Raw genomic sequence first — 12,727 nt, 5'->3', positions numbered from 1 at the left:
ATGAAAACTGACCTTTTTCAATCCTGTGGCCACTGCTGAGTTTTCCAAATTTGCTGGCATACTGAGTATAGCGCTTTAACAGCATCATTTTTTAGGACCTGAAATAACTCAGCAGGAATTCCATCACCCTCCACTAGCTTTGTTCATAGCGATGCTTCCTAAGGCCCACTTGACTTCGCATTCCAGGATGTCTCTGGCTCTAAGTGAGTGATCACACCATCATGGTTATCTGGGTCATAAAGATCTTATTTGTATAGTTCTGTATATTCTTGCCATCTTTTCTTAATATTCTGCTTCTGTTAGGAAGATTCTGCTTCTGTTAGGTCCATACCATTTCTGTCCTTTATTGTGCCAGCTTTGCAGGAAATGTTCCCTTGGTATCTCAAACTTTCCTGAAGAGATCTCTAGTCCTTCCCATTCTATTGTTTTCCTCTATTTCTTTGCATTGATCACTGAAAAAGGCTTTCTTATCTCTCCTTGCTTTTCTTTGGAACTCTGTATTCAGATGGGTATATCTTTCTTTTTCTCCTTTGCCTTCAGCTTCTCTTCTTTTCTCAGTTATTTGTAAGCCCTCCTCAGACAACCATTTTGCATTTGTTTTTCTTGGGGATGGTCTTGATCACTGCCTCCTATACAATGTCACGAACCTTCATCCATAGTTCTTCAGGCACTCAGTCTATCAGACCTAATTCCCTGAATGTGTCACTTCCACAGTATAATCATAACTCTTCTTAGAATTCAACCATTAGTTTAGAGAACTTTAGTTTTGAATAAAATCTTATAGGACCTAGATGAGCTCTCTTCATTTTACTGACGACAAATCTGACGCTCAGAAATTAGTCAATTATGCCTAAATGCCCCAGGCAGAGTGTGGAAAAATCAAGGCTTCAAACTTTGAACACTTTAAATCTGGTACTTTTTGAAAACATCTCCTAAGTCTTTGACAGGTTCTTTTTATCATGTGCCCAGATCAGTGTCATTTCCCTAAATCCACAGCTTTAGGAATTTATCATACAGTTTATCTCTGAGAGCTGGCACATTGTAGTATAGATAACTGATCTCATTTACAAAGTTTGCCCTTTATCTTGTTTTCAACTAGTATCATTTCAGTCGAAGAAATGTCTGCCTCTAAGCCAGAATCACCTTTACCTGACCAAAAGAGTTTCTAAAAGGTGCACAATAACCTGTTAATTGCCTCTGGTCTGGGGCATCATCAAAGCGTTCCAAAAGGTGAACGACCCAGTTTTTTACATGTTAAATTTTAGGTGGCAACAAGCTGTTTAGTAAACTTTCAGCTAAGACTGAAGAGAGAAAGGACGAGAAAAAGAAGAAGTCATGTTGAAGGAGGTGGCTAAACTATTTTTAAAAAAGAACCGAGGAAGTGAATCAGAAACGAGATCAAGAAAGTGAGCAAGTATTCTAGTACAAAGTATTATAGAGACAAGGCAAAGCAACTAACTACTAAGATGCAGATTACAGTCAATATTTCTTACCTTAAATCTCACACATAAATGCTGTATTTAGTCTGTATTTCTTTTTGACTACCATCAGATTTAACTCAGGACAAATGTCACACATCTAGGTTTGCTAAGTTTAGACTGAATAGTATTCAGGACTTTTGTTTAGCTATTAGATACAAAATTTTAATAGTCAAGTATAAAGTATCAGGATCTTTGCTAATGTTTTGCTTCTGAGACAAACCCTTTGACCACTCATTCTTGGCTTCCTGTAAGAATTCTTCAGATTTTCACCTACAGAATTTTGTCTTTCATCCATTGCTGTTCACCTGTCTCACACGCCCTAACCTTAATAGTTTTAATTTTTACCTATATAAACAGATGAGGGCTTAATCACCTCCTAGCCCCAATGTCACATTCTCAAATTATCTGGATAATAGCTTTCTCTACACTGTATTGCAAAGCGCACAAGAATAAACATGATGTTAGGCTTAATCTCTCCTCTATACCGAGAGGGTGTGGCACAAAGTAGATGTTCAGAAAGTATTTTTATATGAATGACAGTGAAGTAAAAACAGTATAAAGTATTAGAATAAAACTTCCTAGAATTTACTTAGTTATAGGTTAGAAGAATGGTACATTTGGTTTTTTTAAATACCTTGGGATTTTTTTTTTTCATTTTAAGATTTTGGAAATGTAACTAATTTCAGGGTCTAATAGAAACTCTCAGCCCCAAATATTTTCTTAACTTTCAATGGACGTGTTTAATGCAATTTTGAAACCAAATATGTGAGCAAAATTTGCATAATCAAGAAAACTGAAACAAAAGGTAGTCTGGAAAGTCATTTTAAAAATGACTTTAATCATTAAATTATTTCAAAATTTCAGTCATTTAAAGTGGTATGTAACAACTTACCATATTCCTTTTCATTTACTTCAGAGATGGGTTCGGAAATAACGCTACAGAAAGAAATGGCACTTGCTGCAGAGGGATTCCGAGAATGCCCCATGTGGTGCGGCACCTTCTTCACGTTCTTTAAGGCTTCCTCGGCTTGCTCCTGTTCCATTGCGGCAACCATATCTTTATATGCTTTCCTGGCTTCCTCAGTGAGTTCTACTAACTTATTAAACAGGCTCTAGAAAAAGAAGAGATATTGCCTAGTCCATTTTGTGTTATACTCTTTATTACTATCATTAGCAATAAATATCTCTACTGTTTCAGGGCCGGATACACTTTCCATCAGCACAAAATCCAAAGGTATGCAAACCACAGAACTCTATAAAATATTGCAACTTATTTTCTTTTTTCTCTTTAACTTATTGATTCTCACAAGTCTGAAGCAAATCCCTGATTCAGTACTAGCCACTAAATTATGCACTATATTCAAGTTCTTGCAGAGTTTATTAACTCAACAGAGTTTATTAATTCAACAACTGCACGCTACAGCATCTAGCACTACAGTGGGTACAGAGACTACTGGAACCGCCACTCTGCTCTCAAGGAACCTTCTATATGGCTGAAAGGAGAGGACAGGAGACAATAACGATTCAAGGCACAATACCTTAAATACCTAGAAATGTGCAAAGTGTTTAGCTTTTGGAGGAAACATCTAACTGCTGGGTATCAGTGAAGAGTTCATAAAGCAATGTAACACCTGATATATGCCTTGAAAATCTGGCACAGCTTTGAGGGATGGAGACAGTGCGTTTTTAGCCAAGCATGCAAAACCATAAACAAAGGCACAGACTTAATAAAGTTCAAGGCTTGTTTGGGGAGCAGTGAAGAATAGTATATGGGTTCGAATATAAGAGAATGGGTGTATGCAGGGTGATGTCCAAGGATGCAGAAGGAGATGTCAGTCTCCATAGGAATTAAAAGCTCCCTATAATGTTTGTTTGTTTGTTGAAAGAATGCTGCTTTAAAAAAGACCAAATACAAGTCAAGTGATTGGCTAGCTAGTGTTTGGCTAGCTGGGCCGTGAGAACGATGAAAGGCAAATTATAAAAACGGAATAAAGAACCTAGAAATACAATATAGAGTTAACCAGATGTTCTTCCATCAGCAAAACAGAATGAACATGAATAGAATTATCAATCCCAGTGAAATGGTAAGTAATGGAGCACACATGTGTTAGTAAAACAGCAAAATTCATATTGCATTACAATTGTACTTCAGTAACTAGGAGGTATAACAATATCTAAAGCAAACTGAAGTTTCCACAGTCACAAAAGGATAATTAAAGAACAACTTAGTGGTTCGTGTGTGCGTGTGTGTGTGTGTTAGTCACTTAGTCATGTCTAACTTTCTGTGACCCCATGGACTGTAGCCCACCAGGCTCCTCTGTCCATGGGATTCTCCAGGTAAGAATACTAGAGTGGGTTGCCATGTCCTCCTCCAGGGGATATTCCTGACTCAGTAATCGAACCCGGGTCTCCTGCATTGCAGGCAGATTCTTTACCATCTAAGCTATAAGAAGGTCCTTTTAGTGGTTCTTACATCACAATTTAACAACATTCTATTCCTCCTTAATGTCTTGATTTAGTATCATAATGCAATATATATACCCACACATTAAGTAAAAAATTTCAGATGGTAGATACAATCTGGCTACCTATAAGAATATGTTTAATTATGTACATAAAATTATGTTTTTAGAAAATGGGGGGAAAGTACAGTACAACTGTCTTTTTCTAAATAAAGCACTGTCATTTAAGTATAAACCATAACATGAAAGCCTGGTAAAAAAAAGTGCCATAATGTTATGGAAAAACATGTCTCTATAAATTAAACTTGAGAGGAAAAAACATAAGTAGCATGCTTTACCCAGCTGCAGCTTAAATTCTTTATAGCAGCAGGTACAATAAACACTGTTGCTAATTGTTTTGATTTTTGAAGAGAGGTGGGTGACAGCAGTATCAAAAATATATTCAGGATTTACTTAATTTTAACAAGGAAGGAGTGAAAGGGAAGTTGCTCAGTCGTATCCAACTCTTTGCAACCCCATGGACTGTAGCCTACCAGGTTCCACCATCCATGGGATTTTCAAGGCAAGAATACTGGAGTGGGTTGCCATTTCCTTCTCCAAGGGATCTTCCCAACCCAGGGATTGAACCCGGGTCTCCCGCTTTGGAGGCAGACGCTTTACTGTCTGAGCCACCGGAGGATGGATTTCATTAAAAACATGTAACATGTCATAAATATTTCTTTGCAATATTCAACAAATCATGCACTTAAGTGAAGCCAACAAAGAAAACAGGCACATGGATATGTAATTTTGAGATTTACATTGGTTTTATAATACAATAAAACACAGAAACTGTTGGAAGTAAAATGATAGAAAAGAAAGCACAATTGAAGAGAGAGAAGCCGTTAGGGAATAAAAGTCTCTAGTAGCAGTGTAAAGACCGAAAGCTTAATTCAAAGGTTAGTCTTACTAGATGGTAAATTTAACTTAGACGGGCTACCATATTTACTGCAAGTAGACACACTTGACCATGTATCAGTATTTCCTTGACCTCCATTCTTTGAAAGTGTTTGGTAAACAGTAACTCACCTACCGCACAATGGAAAAGGCAAGTAAAGCAATGTACAAATAAAACTGGCAAACATTTTATAATATAAAAGCATTCAAATAACTTAATACATCTAATTCAGTAAGAAGTCAATATAGTTAAAAACAAACATGTCTACTTTTCCTGAGCTCGATCCTATTCCACAAACTTGAACAGTGAACAAAAAAGGACTACATTTTTATTACGTGTCATTTGTTTTATTTAGTCACTAGGTTGTGTCTGACTCTTTTGCGACCTTATGGTCTGCAGCCTGCTGGGCTTCTCTGTCCATGGGATTTCCCAGGCAAGAATACTGGGGAGGGTTGCCATTTCCTTCTCCAGGGAATCCTCATGACACAAGGATTGAACCTGCGCCTCCAGCATTGCAGACTGATGCTTTACCACTGAGCCGCCTGGGGAAGCCTATGTGTCTCTACCATGGACCTATTTACTGTTTACCATCCACATCCTCAGATATAGTTTCACATAGCAGGCAGATATACATCTACCACGCAATTTATTAAACGTTTATCACCTGTTCATTCCCAACTAATGTAAAAGGTTGTCAGACACAAAGCCAAGGGGCCTGCCTGTAAGGAATTCAGTTACATGAAGAAACACACGAACTACAGCAAGGCAGTGTGATATCTATAACTGAGAAAAGCATGGGTTCCTGTGGCAAGCACAAATATTAATCACATGACTGTACAGAGTAGGTGGGTACACAGGAAATTTAATGGGAAGTGAGAGAGAAACTGAATAAATAGGGGGATGGGACCATACAAATATAGTGACTGGATAGGAAAGAGACACTTAAATATACACAAATAGTATGGCTGAGAAGAGGGAAAACTGTTCATCAGCGGTGGCACAAAATACTTTAGCTTCAACTTCATATAAAAGTCTTATTTTATGCACCAGATTGTATACAATTTAAAACAAATATAACTGAAAACACGTCAATGTAAAAAATCACAATGAAGTCAAATAATGCACTAAAAAGAACCCCACATATTAAAACAAAAAAATTACCAATCTTATGATATCAGTTAATAAGCATTAGTCTAATTAAGTAACATTATCATTTAGCAGCTCCTATGGGCAAAGTCTGTGTTAGCAGACTATGAGAGGAAGACAACTATCATAGGTGAAGAACTTATTCTCTCAACAGGTTTAGGAATTTGGTTTTCTAAAGGAAAATCTTCTCCAAGTAAAGGGTTCTTTTCTCGCTTGACTCCTAATAGCATACAATAAACCCAACATATAAACTGAAGAAAATTATTTTATATTACACAATACTGGACATCTTTACCCAGCAATTATATGTATTATCAAGTACTACATATCTGAACCCAGAAAAAAAAAAAAAAAAAAAACCCACTGAGGCAGAAATATGAGCTAAAATCTTTTCAAAATGCTATAGGATTAACTTACATGTTTTCAACACTAAAAAAGGAAATGTAACACTCAAGAATTTTCCACTCATTCCTGGAGAGTCACCGTATCACTTCTGCAAATTCTCAAACACAACACTGGCATGTATCCAAAGAAAACGTACTATGGGGGTGGTGGCGAGGACACTGAGGGACTGTGTCTTCTAAGTCTTACCTCAGCGCCAAAGTAGTTGAAGATTCCCACTACACTAACAGGAACCAGCTTGTTCACACAGCGACCTAGAGCTTTTCTTCCAAGGGCAAACACAAATGGAATTTCTTGTTCCCGTGCCATGGCTATAACATTATAGAGAGCCTCATCCAGGCCACCTGAGACATAGAGGTTTTATTTTAGTTATTTCCTAAATGAAGCTATTTCAGCACCCTAGAGCTAAAGCAAAAGACACAGCAGCAAAGGATTCTATGAATGCTTGGGGTCACTTAGGCTGTTCCACACATTTTCCTATCTATGGCTATAGGTACATATTTTCTTTCTCCCCATATTCCTGTAATGCCAGTATTTTTGTTTCTCCACAGGGATTAGCACAACAGGAATCAAATTTCAATATAATAAATACTTTTCATTTTTTTTAATTAAAATTGTTAATAGTAGCTGATGCCTTTTATCCAATCTCTCAGCTCATGTAAGCAGCCATCACAGGCAGGAAGACGGATTATAAATGACTGTTTTTACTAGTATGTCCCCCCTGTGCAGAATATGCCTGTTACTGCTATTGATGCATCTGTCTATTCCAATCATCTGAAGCGGCTCCTCCATGAGAAAAGGACAAAAAAGGGTGCACGACATGGCACAAAGTACTTGTGTGCTGGCTCACCCAAAGACCTCTGTTACCGCTGATTTCTGATACAAATTTCCACCATAAACACAAGCAGAAACTTTCATCTTTTTCCTAATTCTTTTTAAGAGAAAAGAGCTATCAAGGGTAATGTAAAAATTTTTAAAGTAGTAAACTTGTAAGAGTGCATTTCTTTATCTCTGTAAATAAATTCTACTGAAAAAACTTTTACAACAAAGAGGACACTTGGTTGGCTCAACCTAAATCCTTCACCAGGGTTCATAAATGGGGATTTTCTTTACAATCTGTTCTCAATTTTATTAAAATGAAGTAAGTGAAATATTTCATTTTCTTTCCTCATATTCAATACTATGTTTTATACCTAAACTCTCCTAAAGAAGACAAATGGCTTCCACTTTTAAAAGTCACTACATATTCCACAATTATACTATATAAATATCAAGAGACTTCAAAAGTAAAATGCTCATACCTTTGGATTGGATCTTTTCACAATTTGGAGAAATTATAACACACTTGATCTTGTTTAACTTCATATGTTTCGTAACTTCTCTAAGACCCATAACCAGCCGTCTCCTTGCTTTTGCTCTCACAGGATCCTTTTGATAGATGCGTTCCTGGAAGCTGACAAGTTCTTGAAGAAGAAGAGTCACACATTCATCAATCTCTTTACAAAGAACCTGATTACAATACCTGTAAAGGAAATCAAAAATAGGTAATTATAAAATTACTTAGGAAAAAAATACATCCAGCAACAGGTTTTCATTTAAAAAAAAAACAAGTCTTAATCTCCTAAATACTTCAATCAATGAGAAAAATAACAGAGTTCTTCTGAATTAGAACAGATCGGCTTTTATGTAAAGGACAGACCTCTAGGAAGTACTATCTAAACACCTAATTACTAAATTCCTAACGGTATGAATCAAATATTAGCCTTCTATTAGATAAAAACAGGCATTTTTTGGTAAGGAGATAATGCATAAAGTTATTTTATTCCAATGAATACTAAGGATGCCTCTAATAAGAAACACAGTGATTTCATAAAAGCTAACCAAATGCCTAATACCAACAGTTCCTCATCCATGCTTGGATATATCACAGTCTCTAGGCACTGGCTTCCTGAACCATAAAAATAGGGATGACAGCTTCCATGGTCCCTCTAACCCTGAAAATCTATGACTAGAGAAGATGAATTCAGTAATTAAATTGAAGTCAAAACCAAAGAGATCTTCAAGGTAAAAGTCACATGCCCTTATACTGGGCAAAGCAACTGAATGGGGCTCTTTGTGAGATAACATATGGCCACAGCTCAGATCCAACCAGTCCATTCTAAAGGAGATCAGCCCTGGGATTTCTCTGGAAGGAATGATGCTCAAGCTGAAACTCCAGTACTTTGGCCACCTCATGAGAAGAGTTGACTAACTGGAAAAGACTCTGATGCTGGGAGGGATTGGGGGCAGGAGGAAAAGGGGACAACAGAGGATGAGATGGCTGGATGGCATCACCAACTTGATGGACCTGAGTCTGAGTGAACTCCGGGAGATGGTGATGGACAGGGAGGCCTGGTGTGCTGCAATTCATGGGGTCGCAAAGAGTCGGACATGACTGAGTGACTGAACTGAACTCAACAGCTCAGAAAACACGAGGTGAACTGCAAAGCCACTACAGTACTTAATTTCAAGGGTAAGGAAGTCATTTAGGTTAAAGTAAGTTCAGTTCAGTTCAGTCGCTCAGTCGTGTCCAACTCTTTGCGACCCCATGAAAGTAAACTACTTATATATTCTACTTTGCTAGTTCTCATCCATAATCTCTATCATAAGTAGGTATTTAACAAAGAGAACTGGGGTAATTTCTAATCTAAGAATGCCAGGCCAGCAAATTGCCACTTGTAAATAACATTATATGGTGAGAAAATCCAGGCTTGCCTTTCTCTAGTGAAAAAAATAATGGAGGTTTTTCTAATGTTTATGTGAAAAATGTTTAAATACATACGAGTATGACATTACTTCAGAACAGAAGATACAACCAGACAAGATTAATAAAGTATACAAAATTAAGGAATGCAATTAAAGAATAAAATGCCAAAAATGCAACTTTCTTTATTCTGCTTTTCTTCCAAGCTGTTTATTTCATACATGAACAAAATCTTATTCTCCAAGTATTTATTTTCCCTATATCTGTTATTTGACACTTAACTAATTAACTTTTCAAATCTAGGTGGTATTTGCTCAAAACAGCAATATAAAAAAAAGGAACAGAACAAATCATTGTGGTTTGAATTCACATTACTCTTACGCTGGGATTCTTTCATAAGCAAGAAAGAATAAAGGTAAAATTAATTCATCCACACAAATATTCATATTCCCAAATCCTTCAGAGCAATGACTGTCAGTTCAAGATTATTCACAGATGGCATTTTAAAACTTAGAAATATACACTTAAAAACTAATAGCTTTAGGTAATAGGTTGACTTCATATAGTAGGGTCTTAGAATTGTCATTGGTTAGAGAGTTTTTTTGAAGGACAATATAAACCGAAAAGCAAAAGCACTGGAGAGGGAAAATGTCATAGTATGGCATTTTATAGATAAGCTCTAAGAGGCCAAATTTCCTAGGGATGAACACTAGTTGCTATAAAAAGAATATTTATTGTCAAATCGCTTTCACATGAACACAGATAAAATGTTTTCCATATAATAAAACCAGCTGTTAAACTAAATCTGAAAGATCTCTGGTATTGTTGGCTCAACCCACCAAGAAATAATAACAGTATTAAATTCAGGACTACAATCAAGATATTTAAACTATTCAACCTCAATAGAGACTAAAACTTACTCTCTAAATCTTTTGCTGTGGATTTTGGTTATTGTTGAAGATGCCATTGGACTGCCTATCCCAGAACTAGCTGGAGAGCCTTGGGACACAGGTGTCATACAGTATGGAGAGTTCTGACTTGCTGGAGACAGGGATGTATCACTGGGCATGCTCAGTCCAGTATCTGTGGAGAAGTGGGGTGAGGAGAAAGAATTTAGGAATTTCAAATGCTGAAAAGCCCTAAGCCCTACACCAATCAAAACAACTTAGAATGGCAGTATCTTTTGTGTCACTTTCAAATTCTCCAGAAGCTACCAAGTTGGGCATTGCTCCTGTCACAAACATTTCTCATATACTACAAATATCAAATCTTCCTATTAGGTCTTAAAATATACTCTGAAAAAAAATCAAGCACAGCCTATAAGTCTTCACAGAAAAGATGAGAGAAGGCAAAGTAACCTAAACACGTACCCTTAGAGGATCTAAATTGAAGAACAAAATGACGTATTTGCTTCTGCACCTCTTTCCGGATCATATTACCTGCCTCCTAATATTTTTCCACCTCTTTCTTAGAAATAATTTTTTAAACAGCCTTAAAATTCCCATTGCTGCTAGCAATGATGATTCTACCTCTCCCATTCCCTCCACACCACTCCTGACCCTCCAAGCACCACCCAAGTTTCTCTTTCATCTGGTCTTTGCTCCTGTGCTCAGGTAGCCACGTTTGTCATCTTTTGACTCAACTGCTTCCTTTAGTTACTGCTTCCTTCTCAAACAAATGAACTCAGGAATTGAGTTAGTATTTGTCCAGTCCATTAATTTGCAAAATTATATATACACCTTATCTCTCTGCTAGACTGTAAATTTATTGTAACAGGGACGGCCCACTACATAGCTTTATTACATTTCCTGAGCTTCCCACCCCCACTCCAGTTATTAAAGTACACACAGTTAAGTATTCAAAAACACTTGTTGAATGAATGGATAATTAGATAACACCTAAATACAAAGGGAAAGATGTTTAATTGAGAGTAAAGAAGAATTCTAACCAAGTATATTGGAATAATTCTTAGAAGTAAATTTATTTTTCTAAACCCAATGGAACATTGGTACTACATCTACGTGTAAACCAGATTTAAATATTTTGCTGAAATTTGAAGAATAGCAGTAGAAAAAGGGACCTAGTCAGTCCTCTCTCAAAATCTTTCTTTCACAGTAGTATAAATTTTTGAAGGCATTTGCAGTTTTCCTGAGGTCCCATTTGGAATCATGTTCTGGTTACCCACTGTATGGGACTGAATCCTATCAACCAACTGGACTCTGCACCGCAACAAGCTTTACAATTCTCTCTTTGTAGCATATGTGTTAATTCCACAAAATTAACTGAAAAATATCTGTGTACAAGTGGACCTGTGCAGTTCAAACCTGCATTGTTCAAGGGTCAACTGCAGTCCTGCAAAGAAAAGACAGCCAACTGTGTTCTGGATATAAAAGAAGACAAAAGGAGCTGTGACAGTTACAGAGGAGACATTAGTGAGATCATAATTATGAGAGTACACAATAAATTCAGGATTTAAGCTTCAAAACTGCCACAGACCTACTATTAACACCTGCCCCTCCTTTAAATATCTCCTTACAGAAGTATCTTCCAAATAAACTCTCAAACATAAAAAAAAACTTAGATAAAACATGGAGCACATTTAGGAGAATAACTAGTGATGTGCTGTTACCTACCAATTAAAAAACTCTGGACCATTTTACGAGAAGAAAGGGAAAAGGAGTGATCTTACCTTCCTGGGAAACAATCTCTTGCGGCAAATCATCAATAAAATCTAAGTGCATTTCTACTGGTTCCTCAGATCCCAAAAGATTGTGGTCCACAGTTAAACGGCCCTTCTTTTCCTCTCTTTCTTTCAAAATAACCTAAAAGTCATTACCAGTCTTAAATTACTCTTTAAGTATGTACTGAATGATTAAAATGTTCACTATTATACACTTAAAAAAAGGACATGAGGATTTTGTCTGGCTACGTGGAAACTGGCAAAAATGTAAATGTAATTTTAGGCAGTGAAGCTGAAGGAAGTACTATATCCAAAATAAAGGGAGGCAATATAATGCTACAAGCTATTAAACCAGATCTGCTTCATTCTTTAAATCCGAGTTGACAAACTAGGGCTTTCCTCAAAATGGGTAAAATTAAAAGTGTGGAAACCAGACCACAGAGTTACATTAGATTTATTTGGTTATATATTATCTCATCCTGCTCCTCCTAATAACAAAACTGAATTAAAGAGAGCAGATATTATCCCCAACTTAAAGATGAAGAAGATAAAGATAAGAAAGGCTTGATAAAACAAAACACTAAGTACTAAGTACTAAGTTGGTACCAGAACCTCAGGCTTCTGATTTCTAGGGTTCAAAGTTTTTGGATACCTAAATGTTTAATTTTTTCTGTTTTAACCTTACAGACAGAACTCATTCTCCAGAGCCTTGGTCAACACAGAAAAATAGTCATGATGCTGAGACCCTAACCTCAAATTAACTAACTAGTCATCATGAAGATACATGCTTAACAAACTTTCCACAATAATTTGTTGGCTAAAATGCCACAACTACATTTGCAAAACAGATTTAAACCCTTATTTATCCTGTAAAAT

At 36.6% G+C, this 12,727-nt stretch overlaps 1 protein-coding gene across 1 annotated transcript in view; it reads right to left on the bottom strand.

The window, feature by feature from the left end:
• The window catches only part of SECISBP2L (SECIS binding protein 2 like), a 60,187-nt gene that overhangs the window by 13,318 nt on the left and 34,142 nt on the right, over positions 1 to 12,727 (bottom strand). Inside the window, exons 13-17 of the mRNA XM_027554056.1 lie at positions 11,861 to 11,993; positions 10,092 to 10,254; positions 7,730 to 7,950; positions 6,618 to 6,772; positions 2,374 to 2,593 (exon numbers count right to left, since the gene is read on the bottom strand). Coding sequence (XP_027409857.1) covers positions 2,374 to 2,593; positions 6,618 to 6,772; positions 7,730 to 7,950; positions 10,092 to 10,254; positions 11,861 to 11,993 — 892 coding nt within the window. The remainder of the gene's footprint in view (positions 1 to 2,373; positions 2,594 to 6,617; positions 6,773 to 7,729; positions 7,951 to 10,091; positions 10,255 to 11,860; positions 11,994 to 12,727) is intronic.

The sequence above is a fragment of the Bos indicus x Bos taurus genome, chromosome 10 (assembly GCF_003369695.1).
Source record: "Bos indicus x Bos taurus breed Angus x Brahman F1 hybrid chromosome 10, Bos_hybrid_MaternalHap_v2.0, whole genome shotgun sequence".
Taxonomy (NCBI): Eukaryota; Metazoa; Chordata; class Mammalia; order Artiodactyla; family Bovidae; genus Bos; species Bos indicus x Bos taurus.
Note: the sequence above shows the minus strand (reverse complement) of the source record. Positions and strands in the feature narration are given on the sequence as shown.